Genomic DNA, 20511 nt, shown 5'->3' with positions numbered 1-20511 from the left:
TGTCACAGATTATTAGCATTCATATCATAGTAGTAGTCAAACACTTAAGCCATGCATTACAATACATTCCCTTGAATAAAGATTTTATTTTCTTTATGACCCCTAGCATTTCCAATGAGTTACCCCTGCACCTGCAGTAAATGAGCAAAATCCAGTTCAGGAAAACCAGTTGCTTTCTCCTTCCCTGACTCACCTTTTATTGTGCAGTCCCTGCTCCCGCTGTCAGGTTTTGGTCAAAGTTGTTCTTTTTAGTAAAACCAAAATGAGGTACATGAGGGATATAAGGGCTGTCCTTGGGTCTACAAAAAGATCCAAGGAGACCTTTTTATCAACTTTGGTAATATGAATTAAAATGTTTTTAGGAGACCAACTGTAATACAATATACTTTAAAATAATGCTCCTCCACTTGTCTGATTAGCAAAATTGTTCCCTCTCCTCAATTAGCAAAAACCCAACCTTGCTTAAGACTAAAGGAGGAGTAAATTACTCCCCCCCCCCCCCCCTTACAATTTTGGTTTCTGGAAACTAGAATTAACTATGCTTTTCTACTGAGAAACATCATATAAATTATGCCTTTCTGTGCCATATAGACCTTATGGTTTCATTAAGTGACTGCATCTCCTGTACAGCTGGAGATGAAAAACTTACAGGGATGATACAGATGGAAGAGTCATTAGCAGAACTAGAGAAATCCATCTGCAAATCTCACTCTGTAAAGGTTTTATGTAACAGCTCTATCTAACTGAGATGGTATTGAATAACAGGCGGCATGCTGAAAGTCTTCTAATGCTTTCCAAAGCCTGGATTTATGGATAGGGGGATAAATCATTGTATTGCTTATAGTCTGATGGATGAAGAGTGGAGAGTTCTAGAGGCTGGTGATTTATTAAATATGGATGCTGTTATGGGTTCTTTCAAAATGAAGAAAGACAGCTCAAAGAATGATTTATTCTGCATTTAGCACAACCAGTTTCAGAAATGAGCAAGTGAATAGACCTGTCTCCAGAAGTTCTTGAAAAATTTAAGGAATAAGCATTTTTCAATTAAGCATCATTAGAAAAAGTGAAAGAGATTACAAAGGTGGTAAGATATTGTTTGGTTAACTAAAGAGTTATCCCTTGACAGCTTTAGTTAGGACTTCTCATGTAATATTTGTACTTTCATGAGAGACTGTGAACCATTTCACAAGACAAAAGTTTATGAGATGTGTAAGCAGTATTAGAGCTATCCACTTACCCAAGTGACAGAAAGTTCCTAAAGTCGAATGCTCTCTCTGTCCTTTCATGATTTGAGGATGTGGAACTTTCCTGTTCTTGCCACAATTATGGCAAATCTAAGAGGTGTAGCCTGAACTTCTTACACCTTACTATGTAGCTGGATTCACATATACCAGTTCCCTTGGGCTAACTAATTCTTCACCTTATTTACTAGTTTTGCTAAATACATGGTAAAGGAATAAGCTGTAGCAATTTGACCACTAGACTCAAGCAGCACAAAATGAAAAAAATCTAAATGACAACACCACAACTTAAACAACTTCGTTGTTGGGTTTCACTGTATTTGAGAAACCTGTTTGTAAGCAAAGATATCTTTGCTTCGATTACTCTTTACAGAATTGTTACTGTTTGCAACTGCGATTCTGCTTAAGATACAGGAATTGCAACATTTTTTTACTACACATCTTGATGTGAAGCTGATCATTCTTGACTGTTTGCATTCTCACTTTCTTCCCTTACTGCTCTACAGACACATATGTGAATTTTTCCACATAGTTTTCTATGCAAGGTTGTTGGGACAGGGGTACTTCCAGGACTTATGGTGAATACCTAAGCACAAGATTTGAACGTTAAATTTTTAATTACTTGGAGGAATGAAAATAAAGTCTCCCAGTTATGTTCCATTAGCCCAAGGCCTAATACTTTACTTAAATTTGCATACACTCTGCAGTTTACTGTCAAGGGATGAATTTATGATGCAAGATGCTTTTCAGCATAGCCAAAGGTATTACTGTTTTACCTACTTGCAAAATGTTATTCCATCCATTCTTCAAACAGCCACAAACAGACCTCACTCTAATGCAAAAAGTAAACTTAAATTCTATGCAGGACCTGCCATGGAATTAAACAGGTATTTTCAAATGTCTCCAAAAAAAGGTTTATGGAATATTTGAGTAACCCTGTTCTCTGTTGAAATTGCAGTGTTGTGGTTTAACCCCAGCCAGCAACTAAGCACCACACAGCTGCTTGCTCACTCCCCCCCAAGTGGGATGGGGGAGAGAATTCAAAGGGTAAAAGTGAGAAAACTCATGGGTTGAGATAAAGACAGTTTAAGAGGTAACGCAAAAGCCCCACACGCATGACTCTGAATGTCCCCCACTTTCTTCTTCTTCCCCCAGCTTTATATGCTGAGCATGACGTCATATGGTATGGAATATCCCTTTGGTCAGTTAGGGTCAGCTGTCCTGGCTATGCTCCTTCCCAACTTGTTGTGCACCCCCAGCCTCCTCACTGGTGGGGTGGGGTGAGAAGTAGAAAAGGCCTTGACTCTGTGTAAGCACTGCGCAGGGGTAACGAAAACATCCCTCTATTATCAGCACTGTTTTCAGTACAAATCCAAAACATAGCCTCATACTAGCAACTATAAAGAAAATTAACTCTATCCCAGCCAAAATCAGCACATTTTCCTCCCCTTATTTCATACCATTTACGTCATGCTCAGGTCCCACACTATCCAATACATCCTCATTACCTCCCACCCCCCTTCCCATCCTTTGATATAGTACACAGATATCATTCCCTTAGTCTATGGCCCACCCCTGTGAAATGTCTGTAAAATGCCCACAAATGTCCACAAAATGTCCATTAAGCTCATTTAGTCCATTACTTGGGCTCCATCTGTTACAGTGGTCACTCAGGACAGGAGAGGTGGTGCGCTGAGTGGAGTTATTGGGCACTTACAATTTCTGAAAACCATGGACTAAATGAAGGGGAAAGAGGACTGGAGAAACTGAAAAGTAAGTAACTAGTTTTTCCTTGCCTCAAGAAAAAAACACACTCATGCACAAAGCAATTACTAGAGAATTATTAAAAAGAAGCGTTCACTGGCATTTATATTTCCTGTTCCTCTAAACTTCTGTTGGTGAAAATCTAAGCCTTCAGTTTCAAAACAACCCAAATTATGAAATTAAGTTACACTAAAGGAGTCACATTTGACAGCAGATTTATCACTAGATTAATAAAATTTTACAGTGATTTCTGATAGTTCTGTTCACTTAGATTACTTTGTTTTGAATGTATGTATTTGGTAAGAAGCTGGAAACAACAGAATGTGAACACCAAGGCAAAACGACCAAAGAAGGATACACAGGATCTCCTTATTAGGCTCACTGCTTATATTAATATTGAATATAGAAGCAGTCCTCTGTTTTAGGAATTAAGGTAACTATAAGTAGTTGTATCACAATTCCAAATCTCTTGGAAAAAAGGTTGCTATATATTTCTATAAGTTACAGTATTGATCTGTACAAAGGGTTCTTATTTGAATACTACGAATTATATAATAAGATTACCAAAAAAAAAAAAAAAAAAGAAAAGACCACAAAGCTTTTAGTTTATAGAAATATAACTACAAGCACAAGATATACATTTCTCACATTCTTACTGGAGCTCTGCAATCTACTGGAAAGTTGGGAGATTTATGTTCTTCTTCCTTCTATATAAAAGTTCTAGATTTCATTGCCAAACTCCTGTTCGCTGTTTGTTATCACCAGTATACTCAAAAAACATGAAGTCCTAAGAAGGAAAAAAAAAAGGAAAACAAAACAAATACTTCTTAAATGTGGTCCTTAGTTTGGAGATCTCCTGGTTGCTTTGCAAGGTATTCAAAGCCCCTTCCTCTCAGAAACCTCAAATGATGAGAAGAAGGTGGGGGCACCTCTCTCCATACCCCCATCACCTGGGTCTCTCAGAATAGGACACCCACAGAGAGAGAAAGAGGTGGTGAAAGACCTACATGGAAACTTTAAATTATCACTAGCTGAAGCTATGCTTTCTTTACTCAAGATTCCTGCCCTGGCTTTGTTCGACCTGACTCAGTCCCTTCAATTTTACCCCAAACTGGAGTCCATCATAATGGTGACTATCTTTAATTTACATCTGGGGGCCCCATTGCTGTGTCTGGAGTCCTGGGTTGCTCACACTCACTAACACTGTACTTCGTGCACATGGTAGCACGTGAACACACACAGCTAAGGAAAACCTGCTTCGTGCACAGGGCCATTAGAAGGTGGTGAGAACTTTCCAAACTCAAGGTGCTTCACATGCCCTTTTCCTCCCCCTCTGCAGCCCTACCAGCACAGAAGCAGTGCACTTTTTGAAATGGTACGTGATGCTGAATTGCACAGGTAAGTGGAAACATGAGTGTGTTGCACGCTGTTTTCACAGAGCAAAGTGAGCTGTACTGCGTATTTGACATGGCAGAGTCAGAGTGCAGCTGAAAAGCACTGTATCGAGTTAGATGTGCTTTGCCTCCACAGAAGTCCCTCCCATCGGAAATTACTCCGCTGAGAGCATTTAATCCTGCTCAACTCAGTGCTTCACATACTTCCAAGAAGGAGAGTCGGGAGGAACTGGCTGCAGCATTCAGCTGCCCAGTTCACCAGCTCAGCAGGCTGCTCTGGCTTTGGATGGGTCTCTTGGCTATTGCTGATCTGCACTTTTCTGGTTTCACCATCCACATAAACATGGTTGCCTCTGCTAATGTGTCTGTAAGGAGTCTTCCCTTTACAGGGTTTCTCAGTCCCATCACATATGAAGCTCTCCTTAAATACAGTTAGTACTTCAAGTAGTCTAGACTAAGCTAGAAATTATCTGAAATAATTCTTTGTTGCCCTCTGTGGTTAGTTTACACACACAAAGTTCACAACAAGCTGTCGCCCACTTCAAGGAGCTCAGAGTCAAATCCTTTACCAGCACAATTTGAACGTGGAGATGAAAAAGTCGGTTCATATTCAAGTATTAGTGAATGACAGACTTACGATAAGGAAGCAAGCACCAATCATGACAGCTTTCATTTTTACATCAAGGTCCATTGGGAATATGATTCCAAAGTTATCTGCATCTGTAAAGGCTTCTTTCAAAAACCCAGTCCACTGCTTAGAAATCCTCCCAACAGTAGCAGTCTCATCCACAGACTTCACCTAGTTCAATATAAAATTAAAAAAACAACATCAAATCTGTCATTCATAATATTCCCAAATCCTTTTCATGATAGATCCATTTAAAAGCTTCAGACTGTGTTATTTGAATTAACGCAGTCATTGAATGCAACTGTTTGTACCAAAAGGCAATGCTGACTATCAGAAAGTCAGTCTTAAGCAGCACAGACATGAACTTAATTCTAAATCTGACTGGAGTTCAGTGCTTTAATGATGTTGGAAGACAGCTACCGCACGCATGCACACACACTCTGCTGGAAGTGTTGTCTTTTAGCCAAGAGAGTGAATTAGTTTCTCCTGCCATGTATCAGGAGCTGCTCAAGTGAAAATTAAACAAATTACATTCTCCTGTTCTAAAGCAGAGATTAGCCCTTTGCCAACATTGTTTCCTAAAGTTAGATCCAGTCTTCAGAGACTGAAAGCCTAGTCCCCAAAATAAAATGACAGTAAATTTGCTTTAGCAACTATTTGCAACATCATTTTAAATATTAAATGGTAGACTAGTTTATCTATTACTTAATGTGTACAAAAATAATGATGCATTAATCACTATTATTTTTAAGTGCAAGTTGTAACTCTTCGGTCATTCAAATCTCTATTTTAGGTCTAAATTATCTTGATTTACTTCATCATTATATGATTACATGAGTGGCTATAGGAAGTCATTTTAATAAATACCCAATACAGCTGAGAATAACATTTTTTTGTTAGGGCCTAACATAATAGATTCAAAAAGATTTTGCTGCTAAATATTTCAATTAATAGATTTGTGTGCAACCACAAGGAATGAGTCTCACTGATCACTGATGAGTGGCTTTAAGACATCATTTCTGGAAGTTTGTCTGGCTTATCTGGAATAATCTAAATATCTAGAGAAGTGAGTTGATTATATCAGCATTAAAAGATTAGGTACTAATTACTTAGAATATACTACAGTTCAGTTGACAGGTAATAAGTTGAGCAACAAACTACTATCAAACTACTATCTGAAAGAAGATACATACAATTTTTAGCATTGCATACCTCAAAATTAATGTCCCCACCACAGCTGCAGACAACACATGGGCCAGTAATTTTCAGTATATCCATTCTTTTCTCATCTTGAATGGTAAATTTTGGCAGGCAGGCATGCCAGTTCTGGACAACGTAACCAACTGGTGTTCCTGGAGGCGCCTGAACTTCCAGCTTCACAAGAAAAAGAAAACCTCCACGTGAATGTTCATGCTTTGATATGCTTGTTAGACAAAACCCACACTAGCACACAAACCAAATACAACTTATTTTTCCACAACGATCTGGTTTTCCAATGCATGAAGCTGCATGGGGTTTTCTGTGAACTTTTTCAGAAAACTGCACACAAATTGCAGACCTTGTTGGCAACTTTTGCCTTCACTGAAAACAATAAGATACTCCTAAGGCTGTGGAGCACACAAGCTATGCATCTACAGTATAAAGATCAAAGTCTAGTGAAAGAAAGGCTGTGAGCATCCTGAAAGCATTCAGGGAAGGCATTACAGGATGCAGCTACTACAAATCCCTCAGTAAGAGGCCTGAGTAGGCTCAGATTTGAGGTTTCAGAAGTTGCATCACCCCATAATTATTTTAATATTAAAAAAGCTCATCATTCTCATATGTTGAATTTCACTATAGCTTTCACAGCATAGCTGTTATCTTATAAAAGCCACTGCCTAACTCTTACATTGAAAGTCCATCTCCAGTGCAGATTTTGGCACTGGCCACAAGTTCCCTGACGTGCTGGTGAATCAAATTGTTCATTACCGTAATCAGAAGTGGCAAGAGCGAATCTAAGTGTTGCAGTACACTTGCTTCTTCCCAGACCAAGGGCCTCATGCACAGATCCCACAGATCTCTCTCCCCACAACGCACAGGCAAAACCTGACTTGTTTCACCTTGCCTCCTGACTCAAGACAACTCCGTCTTAAAACCGCACAGGTGGACCACATCCCATGTGAAGGAAGATGGTGAGAGGGAGCAACTCACCTCCTGTAAGCAGCATGGAAAGCAGCACGAAGAACACCGGAGGGGTCTTTGCAACGTTATCACCTCGTGGCCCAGGTTGTCTATAATGTGGAGGGTGAAGGGTCGTGATGGCCCACAGCAATTCCTGGTACAGCAGTCAGTGTCCTCTGCTGCAAAGTACACCCTTTGCCCCAGCGTATTCTTGATTTCATATTTGTTGTTTGTTTCAAAGCCAGTCAAGACTGGAAAACAGGAGCAGAACTGCTAAATTTCTGAGGTGCGTCTGGTCAGAAAAGTCACCATGCTAACTCTAAAGCTACCCTTTGGAAAGGCAGGCCTCACTCAAAGTCTGTCAGAGGCAGCTACTGGCGAAGGGAAGCAGTGGAGAAGGACCCTTGAGCAGAGCAGCCTGATGGAGAAGTTCAGAGACGAGAAGCCACCATGAACATGGCACCGCGGAAAGAGCATGGGAATGTCCTTCAGTCCCCTCCCACCAGACATGGACACCTACTGCCAGAGCAAGCACCACAAATATAAATAACACAGCACGCAAGATTCCCAGGGAAGAGCTGAAGGGATGAGAATTAAAGAATGGTGAATCTGGGGGCGAAGCAAGAAAAGGGCTCTAGAGGGCACAAATACATTCAGAATGAGAAGGCCACAAAAAAAGCCTCGCAGTCAAGATTCACAGCAGCACAAATAGAAAACAACAAGAGCCAGGACAGAAATTTTGATTAATTTCTCTAAAAAATGAAAGTACTATTTGAAGCATTATGGAAAGAAAATGCAGCAGCATTAGGTGTCAGCCGAGATGGATGGTCCATTTTATTTCTTCTATTTGAAAGACACTGATAACATGACTTTGATATTCTTAAAGTGAACGGAATGAGGGGAGCAGAAGGAAAGCAGTTCAATTTGCTAAAATAGCAGGATTGCCTGGAAATGGGATCAGAGCCACCTGCCAGTCTATGGAATTAGATGAAGTAAGAGAGGACAGAAAAGAAGATCTTTAAGTAGGGAAGAGAGGCAAGTAGAAATCATGTGAATGAATTAACATGGGAAATATGTGACTTCAGCTATAACTAGCTACCAAGATTATTCAGTTGCATTGCTATGTATCTTTTAAGATACAGAACCTGCTTAAAATCCTCTGCCCTCCTATTTTCTCCTTTCTCTCTTCCACAACTTCTGCAGGAATGAAGGCAAACGACAGAGGCAGGAAAGAGAAAGGTGGCGATCCACCTTAAATACGCAGTGTCAAAGAAAGTCTAAATGTTACCGTTCTTGGGATTATTAGATTTAAACTTTTCTCGGCTATAAATACTTTGCACTTACTCTCAAGAAGTTCAATTTGCTGATGAATTAATATCTGGTCAATCTGTTTGTGGTTGAAAAATTAAACAGAATAAATAGTTAACACACTGTAACTAAGAGAAATCCAGTTTTAAGAAGCATTGCTGTTTCATTTCAGAATGCAGATTTATGGATCGATACATTGTCTAGAGGCAGATCATCTACCAGTAAAGCTGTGGAAGTAGCTCACATCCCCCCTGTCCTGTCCTGTCCTCTGTCAGTTTAGCAGAACAGTGTTTCAGAGCACCGGAGCGGATGGCAGAAGTTGTACCCAAGCTGGTCTGGTTACAAGCACGCAGGGCTAATGTGCCTGTGCTCCTCTCAGGACTCAGGGTAGCTCAGCTTCAGAGCCTGACAGAGCCTCTGACACCATGTATCCCAGATGCCTACATCAGGAGTCTGTACAGACAAAAGCAGAAAACTGAGACATTTTAGAGCAGAAACTCAGCTACTGCTCAGCTCTGAGTGAAATGCAGGAAAAATCAGCCTCTCCTCACTGGTGCCTTTTTTTTTTTTTTTTTTTTGAGCAATTTGCAAAACTAGCAACAATACATCAGTGTTAAGCCTTGATATTTGCTCCCAGTGATGAGATGAACTGTACTCTTACAGTACAAGGACATATTCTGTAATGTGGAAACTATTCTTATTTTGCTATTAGCTTTCTCTACGTTGTGAAGTCTGACTAGCGCCTCTCCTAACAACATTATGAAGAGGTGTGAAGAAAGCATCATGTGGAAAATTAAGCACCTCTAATGTGCTACAGTTGCCCATACTATATATATTTATTATATACATCTTGCCAAATCACGTTACATCTCACAAAAAGTAGCTTCGGAAATGGGAAGGGGGTGTATGATAGCCCTGTGCCCCCGGTCCTTTAGCACCTCACTTGACAGGAGAGTACTCCATGAAGTGCTTGCAGCCATAACAGGCACCTCCACACTCAAACATGCAACAATCACATTACAAAAGGCTTCACTTAGCAGCCCAAAAGTAGCAATCCATGCAGCTGCAACAAAGCCAGATGCTTTTTTTAGCTTTTTCACGGATGCAGGCTGCTTCTCAGGTGAATACGTGTTCTCTGGGGAAGGAGGAAGGGTGCAGGTACCTGTGTGAGGTATTCCAGTCCAGGAGGGCAGTTGGGAAGAGGAGGAGGGACGGGCATCCAGATTGTCCCCTCCTTCACAACGGGCTGGTTCTGGATGGGTGGAACAGCAAGTCCAGCTGGGACTCCCATGGCTGGTACCTGGAAGCCATAGTTCCCCACACCTGCGACACCCGGTGTGGTAGAAGACATGCAGTTGTGAAACTTAGACGTTGGAAAAGAATTGCCCCGTGGATCTTCAAAAGATTAATTTGTTCACTATTTTGAACTATGAAGATCCTTATACCTACAATGTATTTCAGTTATGAATACTACAACTTTCATGAAGGAAGTTACACTGGATTGGGATGTTCTAATCCCTCCAGAGAAAACCAAACAAAATAAATAAATGCATCATTCTTGAATATAGCAGAAATTCTATTCACATAAAGATAGGCAATTCAAAAATCAGAAATAAATAAATTAAGGTTATTTCTAAGTAGAGAAGACAGAATACCTTAAAATACATGAAAAGTATTAGCATTTACAAGTTGTCAGTTGAGCAAATGAGGAATTTTAAGACAAAGTTTTCTGGAATTATACCTTCTACTTATGTGATAGAAAATTCCTTTTAGCAAAGTTCATCTGCAGTTTTCAAACCAGATGAGTGTGATCTAAAAACTGCACCTTCCCATTTGTTTAATGGATTCTTTTTCAAAACTCAGGAAATCCACAACTCCTTCATAGAGGAGTTACGTAGTAAAGGAGGAAATAGTTCCACATTTTATGAATGCCAAGTAAGTCTTCTCCAGTTAGCACTCAGTAGGAAACACAAGCTCTCATGAAGCACTTCAGGGTCTAAACGCTCAGCACCCCACCAGATGGCACACGCAGCACTGCCTTAGCACTCACAACCCATCCCGTGTCCCCCGGGCTGGGCGCAGAGCCTGCCTTGCCTGAGTACGGTCCCACAGCAACGCTGTCTTTGCTACTGAGATGCTTTATGACCTTGTAGCTGAAGCTGCTAAAGTTGCTATTGAAAGTTACAGAACAAGAACTATATTTTTTTCCTCATTTAATACCTTCCTGGTAGGCAGATAAGTTTTCAATCTGATGCAGAGGAATTTTATATTTTACTCAGAAGCAAGCACAGCACAGAAGCCACAAAGAGTATTTTTGTAGAGCTGAACAAAGACAAAGAGTTCAAGATACTGACCCGTAGACTTATCTTTAGCCCAAATCAGTTCAGCACCAATGTTTCACATTACAATACTGTTACACGTGAAAGCTCACACTGTGGCCGTAAGCAGGACAGTACCTCGGGTGATATAAACAGCTGTGGCTTAAAACTCATAGGTGGAAGGATCACTCACCCCAGAGAAGGATCCACCCTTATGGAACACAAAATCATTTTTATGTCTGCGCACAGGCTCTGCGCACAAACTATCTACTGCTATTGTGTGTAAGTGTGTGCACATACAATTATTCAAAACGAAAAATGCTCCCTGACCTTCATCACACAGACAGCACATGCTCATTCCACGCTGAAGCTAACTGTACTTACAGACCTCAGATTACCTTGCCACAAGACACACAAACTTTAACTTAGGAACAGCACAGTAACTTAAGCCAAACCTTTTGCACTTTATGCAACTTATGCTTTGAGCCTGATTGTTAGATACTGCTCATTGTCATTTGGTTCTTCAGAAAGCAATTAGTTGCCAGAACATGAGAAGCTATTTAGGAGTGCTGCATTTCGAATGTGGAGCAGAAAATGAGACAGAAGAGGAGAAAAGCAAATGAGTGAAAGTGTAAGGTATAACCATGTGCTAAGTACAGCGACAGAGTAGGAAACAGGAACAGAATACGTGGACCAGCAGAACTGCGAGAGGAAATCAATTCTTTCTTCAGTTCAGGATTTCTAGAGAAAAATAAAGTGAAATACTGAAATAACATGTTAATTAAAAAATCTGATCATCAGCCAGAAGCTGCCACACATTAATTGCTTTCCATCAGTAACATGTCCCTAACAAACTCCCCACAGTGACCACTGAGGAACATCCAACGTTTCTAACTCCTACCACTGTTGGTACTGCTCAGCACATACTAACATGTAGCACCAAGAAGGAAAGAAGATGACTTTTCAGCAAAACAGAAATTAACAGGAACTCTACAGAATTAAGAGCAGAAAAGTAAATCAGAGATGGTCACCCTTGTGAAACCTCCTATTTCCCATGCTTATTTCCTAACGGTATAGCAGATCTGTAGCCAAGCAACCTACCTTGGTAAGCCCCAGGTGCCTGCTGAGAGTAGCCATAGGGGACTTGATTTCCTGGTTCATAGTTAGCGTTTGAAAATCCAGGTGCTGGTGCAGGTTTATGTGCTGGAAGAATGGAACATACGCTTTGAGTATTGCTCGTTTCCTCCTACCCTAGGGTGAAAGATCCCCAACATTGCCCCCTTTTTCAGAGTAGACACATAACAAAATTAAGCAGCTGTTTTCTGTATGGCAAAAACTATATAACAAGTTCGTATTTATGCACAATATGTATATTAAACATTACTATAATCTAAGGAGTTCTGATCCTTAAAGTGCAGAAAAAAGGCAGGTATTGCACATGATGTCATGAAGATGCCACAGAATCACAGCATCATTTAGCTTGGAAGGGACCTCTTGAGATCACCTAGTCTGACCCCTGCCCAAGCAGGGTCAGTTCACTCTCTGTCTGGACCAGAGGTGCCTTTGTTCATTGCTATTTAGAAGGAGGCTTTAATTCAGAGAATTGCCTGGGAACTGACAGGCTGCCCTCCTGTACAGAACAGACTGGTAATGAGCCATTCTCCACTATATAAAACATTTTCTCCCAATTTCTTCAAGTTAGGACTATACTAATGCCTCATCAGCAGACTCACAGGGTTATGGATTTAAAACCATTTACCAAGTTTGGTTTGTAAGTAGATTTCAAGATTATTTATTTATTTATTTTATTTAACTACAGAAATGAAGATCTGAAAATGTAAGCTATATGTTTTGTAAATTATTCAATTTTAAAATGTAATTAATTTCTATTTAAAACATTCATATATCTTTCATATAATTAGAAGGTAAACTAATGGCTAAGCTAATACTGCTTGAACACCTTGGAAGGACCCACATTATCTTTGATATTAATAGAAGATGACATTTTGTTTATATTTTACTCACCTTGCATTGCCGTGGATCTGCTTATAATTGTTCTGCAAAACAACATTTTTATTTCATGGTTTTTTTAATATATAATTTCACACAAGTTATTCAGAGTTCTCTATTTATTATCGATAAAAGATACTTGCCTGTCTAAACTATATGGAAAAGCTGAATTACAAATACAAGCTAAAATAACTTTAAATATCTCAGCTTCCTTCTAGGCTATGTCTCCACTACAACGCAAGCCTGAATTATCTATGCTTGCATTCATGCTCTGAGTATCCTGAAATCATTCTCAACTCAGAGGAAAGCATCGGGATGGGCAGTTATTTCATTGCAGGGCAGGACTCCATTGTGCAGCCATTCAGAAATATCACGCAATTCATACGAACAAATTACTGCAGTCATTTCAGAGCAACTGGTTTATTGTATTGATGTTGACTACAAAACCTGCTTGGGTAAATCCTGGAGCAGCTGTAATGCCATGCTACCACTGATACAAAAATTCACGGATACTTCTTCTCACAGTCCAAATCCCCCCAAGGGAGAAACGGAGTATTCAGAGAGTCCCTGAAATGAAACTCAATAGCAACGAAGTTACTATTAAGCAGGTATTCTTTATTGCAGCGCTGGGCAGCACTGGGGATTCTCCACCATAAGTGCTCCACCGATTTGGTGGACTTTCAGAGATTATATACTATAAAATCCTACATATTCACAGGATTTCTGAGAAATCATTTACATAAACATGAGATTTCCTGCAACTCATTAACATATGCAAATGTCCAATCGCATGCACAGTTGTCTCCCGTGGTGGTCTTTGGGGGTCTTCAGATGAAGGCTCGTAGTCTTCTTCACTGTGTTCGCTGATTGACCTCTACTTCTGCGCAAACTCAGTCCTAGCATTACGTAAACTGTGTCCTTCAAGGCTGTCGTCATCCTATTGTGACTTCCTATCTTCCATGCATTTGTTCTCCCAAGGCCCAGTTGTCTGAGATGGGATTCTTACAACCATTCTAACTAGTCCCTAAATCACAAAGGCCTTTCTTTTGTTTAGTTAAGTGACTAAGATATTTAAATATACTCCTTGCCCCTAGACTTTTCAGGAGGCATTTTGATGCAGTGGCTTTGTCTATCTTGGCTTTAACCCTTTCACCACCTAGTCAGTTCTTTATGTTATTCCACTTCTGAAGTGGTACTACTAAATACCACATATCCAATTTTTGTCTCCACGCACTAATAAAGGGTGGGCTTGCACAGCCAAGTGGGCTTCCATAGCAGAATATCATGAGTGAAAGGGCCAACTGCTTGTCTTTTTCTTTCTACTCTTTCAGGGTTGCCAAAAGGAGTTAAAAAAAAGCAGAAAGAACATTTACTGATGCCAGCATCAACCCTGAGAGATACTCCTTTTTCAGTCTCTGGGGTAATGAGAGAAGCAGGCAATGGCAGTAACTTCTATTAAAGACAGAGGTCCAAAATAGCCAAGAGATCCATAAGTGGAAGTACAACAAAGAATAGTATCGCAGCTCCTTTTTATAGGATCAAATGCTTTAAAAAAAAACCAATAAACCTAGTTATTCTTTAAAAAGAATGCAGTTCAAGTTAAACTAGTAATTTATTTTGTCTGTTATGGTTCTTCCAACTAGTTCAGTTCAATGAAGATGGTCATTCAAAGCCGGGAATGAAATTGAAACTGAAAGCAGTTCCTTCCTGTTTTTCACTCCCAGAGTAAAAGCAGATGTCATAGGACGATGTTTAATGGTTCTGGGATGACATGGCATCCAGCTCACTTCCCAGCTCGTACACAACATCCTCTTTGTTTAATAAATTGGTCTTAAACTGTTCCCTTTTTAATATGTTTTTCTTCTACTTTACTAACGAAACCACCATCCTGTTTTACATACTTTAATTGGATTCTGGTCCCCATATGAATACAGGTTAAAAAAAAGTAATAGGAAATAATTAAATATTATACATCTAATTTAAAAATCTGAAATAAAAAATTCAAACCACATAACTGAAACCTTGTTCTCACACTTGATAGAGTGACAAGTTTAATATATGACCATATTAAAATATGTTGACAAAACTACCAGCTTGTAGGAATAGCACAAATTAAAGATGAATAAAAAAACATTATTTAAACTGGCAAAAGATCAGTTTATCAGTTTATACTGTAAGACGTTCCAGCTACCGGAACTTCAGTGAAATACTGACAATTGCAACTGAGCCCTCTGGTCAAGGGAGAGTAGAGGCAGAATCATATGATTTATTTAAAAGAAAGGCTTTATAGTAGCCCACAATCTTTTTTCTCCCTACAACCACACATATTGCACACTGTGCAATCTAGGATTTAGAAAATGTTGATATGCTCTATAGCTAGAAAAGCAACAAAGATTTTACAAAGTTCAACTCCCATTTCATCAGACATGACGCTAAAGAGAATAGTTCAGATTACTTCTTTTATTAAAATTGTCTCTTTTCTTCTATTGCTTTTTATCTGGATTCCTTCTACCACCTCCAATTCAGTCACCAAGATTAACACATTGTCAGTCATGCCCTGCTTTTCACCTGAATAGTTTCTAAAGACTGTGAAATAACATAAAATTCTAAAATACCAAAGGAACAAGGAACAAAACCTCACTTTTGTCAGCCTTTATATTGCACAATATATTGTTCAGCCACATTGTTATGCATGGGGAAATTCACACCTTGTGAAACCTCAGTCAAGAAACAGTACTAATGGGAAGACTAGTCACTTAGAAACTGTTGGTCCAGCTGCCTGGGTTACACAAAGCAAGGATCTGAAGCCTACATTTTCATCTCAGTTTAATAAAATGAGGCTTTACGTGCTGCTAGGTATTACTAGTTCTAGTAACAGTTTTAAAATAAATACAGGGAACAATCATTAAAATGTTACTTACTTAGCAGGGAAAAGTAAAGGCATTTGCATTTAGCTCCCACTAATACAGAAGAAGGAGAACACTATTTCTTTATAAAGGAGTAAAAATTCCACAGAATTAAAGAAAAAAAAGAAAGAAAGTGCTTCAGCAAGTAGAAGTCCACTACTGAATTAATTTTGATTCAACAAAAACAGTAGCTGCCTGAATCCCTTGCGCTATGCTGGCCACATGCTGCAACCTGAATTCACAACATAAATCGAGAGTAAGTTGTGTTGGCGTGAATAAGCTGGCCATGGTGTTCCAGAAGCAGCAGCTGTATATCGCTGCATACATCTTATAAAACGCTTTACAAGGCCCTGAGCAATCTGAATAAATTTGAATTTAGAGGAATGGACCAAATGACCTCCAAAGGTTATCCTTTCCAACCTAAACTATGCTAGGATTATAAGGGTCCTTCACATTTTGTTACGTTACCTGAGGTATTTGCTGATCAAACATTCCCCCAAATCCGCCAGCTGGAGTGCTGAAGGGTGAGAGGAGATGGGGACCAGGCTCCAGCTCCCAGCACCTCAGCCCCCACCGGGGCTATTTTGGGTTAGGGCTATGCGAGGGAGCCTGTGCCAGGAAAAGCCACCAAGTTTTGCCCTTTCCTGACAGACTCCCATAGTAACCCACAGGTCTAGGTCCGCTCTTCCAAAGGGAGTACAGATGAGAAATATCCTCTCTTCTCTGGACGAGGGGACATACCTGGGTTCAGGTTTACACAAGGGAAAGCAGAAACAATTTTGCTGGCAGAAAAGAAGCACTGGGAGAACTGAAAACGCTTCATGCAAAGCAGCTGTCTATCCGGTAATGAATGACCCTTATGAAATACAGTCTCTGGATGGTCTGAGGTGCCCCCACTGCACCTGCACACTGGGAGTGGGAAAGGCAGGCACTGCCCGCTGCCTCCTGAAACACACACCTGGAACCCCGCAGCATGGCTTCCACCCTCAACTGCTGCAACGCAAAGAGGAAACGAAAGGCAAAAGAACCGCCCTCCCCCCCACACACACACAGAACGGTCCTTCCTTCGACTGCCAAGAGCAGCCGTTCAGCTGCAGGTTAGCAAGCTCCCAGCAGACACCCACAGCTCATTTGCTGTACTGCTCACGAGAGAAAGGAACTCCTATCAAGAAGCCTCATTCTCCATTGCCTGTCCCTATACGTTGTACTGTCTAGAACCTATATTGCCAGTCTTCTCCCTCATCGGCAGGAGTTCCCAGACTTTTTCCCTTTGCTCTCAGAAGTAGCAGTCAACTGGTGCAATAGCCTCTCACCCAGCACTAGCACACCCAACCAGTTCCTCACTTTCTCCTTACTTTCTTGAATTGTTACTCAAATGGGTAACATGGAAGCAACCCTCAGAGGCATCCAGGTGCCCAGGCACAGTGTTTTTCCCCTTCCAGAAGTTTTGAGCCCAGGGAACTTAAGACCAGCCAAAAACTTTAGGAAAGGAAATCGAGGAAATACTGGTTCCAAAGGAAGTCAGAACAAAACTCTTCTAGTTCAGAGAACAGTAAGGAAATAACTTCCCTAGATTGTTCCTTTTTAAGGAATGGCAGAATGTCCATGTTTCTTTTCAGTCACTTTCTCATTTTCAGAACTGCATTGCACAGCTACATCTCCCTTACCCTGATGCATGTCAGTAGATAGGCTGCAACTAATTTAGAAAGGTCTTAATTCAGTTAACTACAGAGCTTCCCTTTTTTATCAGAAAAACAGTACACTAGCATGACAGTTTCATTTCTTATCCAGCTCACTAAACTACCAAGAGCATATTATCATAAGCCCCCAAGCACAAACATCATGCTGTGGTGCCATTTAAATACCAAGCCAAGCCCTTACCAAGAAGGCTTATGATTCAAAAAACAGACTTAGAAAGCCAAATAGCTGTGAGGCATGCATTAGTTCACCCTAGCTAGCTTTGTGGCACTTCTTTTCATCATCACATTATATTAGACTATTCAGCCACCGGTTTTAACCTTGACTGCTGGAGAAACAGTATACTTAAATATAATCTAGTTGATCTAATTAAACAGGTTACTTTCTGCTAAAGTTAACAAAATAGCCTTCAGAGAAGGAATGAAATGAGCTGTAAGCTGATGTAAAATTATTTTGTTCTGATGCAGTAAGGTACCGTCTCACCTTACAGAGACATCTCTCCTGAAACCTGGGAGTCCCAACACCTGAGAGGCAAAAACACAGGTCACTCTGGGTATCCAGCCTCGCGGAGACGAGGGCACGTCCCTAACGCTGCTCGCTTCCCTGCTGGGTGACAGGACCACCATTGCCTGAACCGTGCCTGCTGCTTGTCAGCTCTCCCGAGCCGGGCTCTCTGCCGACAGCCTTGGCAGCAAGATCTTTCTTTAAACCAGTCTTTGCAAGCAACTTACTTTGCCACCTCTCATAACTAACTGCTGCTAAAGAGAGGCATTTTCTAACTCAATGCACAATCCCAAATTGGAAAACGTGGCCCTTCTAATCGTCAGGTCCTTTTTACGGCCCTTCTAATCATTAAGCATCCCTGTCAATTAAAAGAAAAATCATAGATAAAGGAAATCATATACGGTAAAGAAATCATACGCGGGAAAGAATACCCAATCCCACGGCGAGGCGGCGTCCCGACGTCCGGCAGGGATCTCCGCTTCCAGCCGCACCGGACCCCGCCGACCGCCGCCGCGCTCCGCCCGCCCGTCCCCGCCCCGGCGCCTCCGGAACGCCCAGCGCGGCGGGGCGGCCCCGGGCCCGGGCGGCGGAGGGGCGGGGAGCGGGCGCTGTTCCTGGGTTTCAGTGAGAAACCTCGCCGATGTGTCGGAGGGAGAAACACGGCTCGACTGGGCCCGCAGCCTTCCTCCGGGCCCGTTCAGCTCCAGAGGGCTCTGCCACCGCTGGGGGCACCCCGTGTGGAAACACCTGCCGACTCCGCTAACCGCTTCCTTTTGCTACGGCAGTGGAACAGACGGTGAAATGTTTTCTTAAAATTAAGTGATGCAGTATTTCTAGAAGATTTTCTTCAAAGCCAGAAATTTGAGGTAGTAATGTCTCTCTCAGTATAACTTCTACAACTAAAATAACGCTGGTGTTCTTTCGTTCCAGAGGTAGGGCAGTTCAAACTTGCCCATGTAACTATTGTCTTTTAAATGTATATCAAATGATTATTCAACAGTAAAGCATAATCCTAAAAATATATCTTAGGTTTCCCGTAATCTTTACACTATCACCTTCCCCTGTGTGAAACAGTTTCCACTGTAACCTAAATGTTTTGCAATGCTTCTGTGAAATATCTGTCAATGGAAGAAAAAAACCCCAAAAACCTAAACCTTTAGTTGGTGATTACCCTGAGGAAACACTTTTTAAGTCTGAAAAGGTCCAAAGTTTCTAAAACTTTCCTATAACTTTTAAAGTTGTTTTTATTTCAAAAACTTTTGGCTCTAGGTAGCTACCCCAAAAATGAGCCTTACAAAAAGGAACAGTTTCATGATGTGGAATCCAGACATACATGATTGTGAAAACTGGGGTAAGGGATGGGGGCAGCTATTAATTTGTTTGGTCTTTTGATAACAAATTTAACTGTACAAGGTGAAGCCCAAGAAGGGCAGACAATACATTAAGTTCAAATCTGACTGTATACAAATATATTTTGTGCATGGTCCCGAGTTTACTGTACTTTCCAGGTTCCCTGTAGGCTCTGTGGAGCCTCTCACTGTCCTTAATCCATTAGCAGCCCTTTAGCGATGAAGAATGGGGAGGCCCAAGAAGAGAGTACCAGGAGAGCTGCTGAAGGTCTTTCACGTAAAAGCAGCTGGACTTTTGGACCCAGATGATCACTCTAAGACAAAGGCTCATCAAGGTCTCTGTTAACTAAGGTTTACCATAAATTTATCAAAAAAAAAAAAAAAAGACATACTGCTATATCTCAAAGTGCCCCATTTGTTGGTAGATCATGTAAAATTAAGACAAGGAAGTATTAAATCCCTCACTTTCAGCTCAGCTTTTTAAGAAAGAAGCTACTTTAGTATAAAACATGTTGTATATACTGAATATTTTCAGGTTAAAGATGATCAAAAGATGCAGTTAACATCAATGTTACGTCGATAAGCCATGAATACATTCAACTGAAACGTCTGATTTTATAAGGGTCATTGTAGATTTACGCAATGCTTGTTAATGATCACCATAAAACGTTCCAGGATTACAGAGAAGGTGGTATAACATATTCCAGGGGTTTGGCTTGTGGAGACATTTCTTTAAATGTCACTGTTAAGATTCATGTGGAAGTCCTATTGTCTACAAACATGTAGTCTATATTTTTACTGTAATAGATTGTCATTTACATATTAATGAATTTTTAATCTTTATATTGTATAAAACCAATTACATTCTAGATTTTTTGATAACACATTACAGTGAATAACAAAATGTTTTCCTAAGTTTTAAATCTAATACTTAATTCTCCTGCTAGTTTCTTCAATGTTTTTGGTTCCCAGACCATTCAATAAACATGATAAATGGAGCTTTAAAAAAAAATAAAAGATAAGAAAGTAGGGTCTTTAAAACTTCTATTCATATTGTTGAAAGTCAGCTGTTTCATTCTTCAGAAGCCTTCGGATATTATTACATGTAGGATGTGTACAGGTGCAGATAAAACCTAATGAGATGCAATATGCAGGCCTTATTTTCAGGATAGCAGAATTATAAAACAAAGCAAAGAACAGTTCTGTTCTGTCAAAGGATCTAAATAATGGA

General features: G+C 40.4%; 1 protein-coding gene across 9 annotated transcripts; it reads right to left on the bottom strand.

Moving 5' to 3' along the window:
- Positions 1-3203: 3203 nt before the first annotated feature.
- Positions 3204-18456, bottom strand: PLSCR1 (phospholipid scramblase 1). 9 transcript variants are annotated; one of them, XM_087739686.1, is made up of 10 exons: positions 18349-18428; positions 17911-17951; positions 12839-12870; positions 11915-12016; positions 9658-9818; positions 8532-8574; positions 7218-7438; positions 6240-6401; positions 5037-5198; positions 3204-3792 (listed from the first exon to the last, which is right to left on the bottom strand). In XM_087739686.1, the coding sequence occupies exons 3-10, from the start codon at positions 12843-12845 to the stop codon at positions 3733-3735; spliced, it is 918 nt and encodes a 305-aa protein (XP_087595812.1). In that variant the 5' UTR covers positions 12846-12870; positions 17911-17951; positions 18349-18428; the 3' UTR covers positions 3204-3732. The 9 variants fall into 9 exon arrangements, with proteins under 9 accessions (XP_087595812.1, XP_087595813.1, XP_087595811.1 ...); XM_087739687.1 differs by having other exon boundaries at positions 18363-18427; XM_087739685.1 differs by having other exon boundaries at positions 9658-9795; positions 18349-18413.
- Between the last annotated feature and the right edge of the window lie 2055 nt (positions 18457-20511).

This window comes from Nipponia nippon, unplaced genomic scaffold (genome assembly GCF_047370975.1).
Source record: "Nipponia nippon isolate SJK-2023a ecotype South Korea unplaced genomic scaffold, ASM4737097v1 scaffold_7, whole genome shotgun sequence".
NCBI classification, from domain to species: domain Eukaryota; kingdom Metazoa; phylum Chordata; class Aves; order Pelecaniformes; family Threskiornithidae; genus Nipponia; species Nipponia nippon.
Note: the sequence above shows the minus strand (reverse complement) of the source record. Positions and strands in the feature narration are given on the sequence as shown.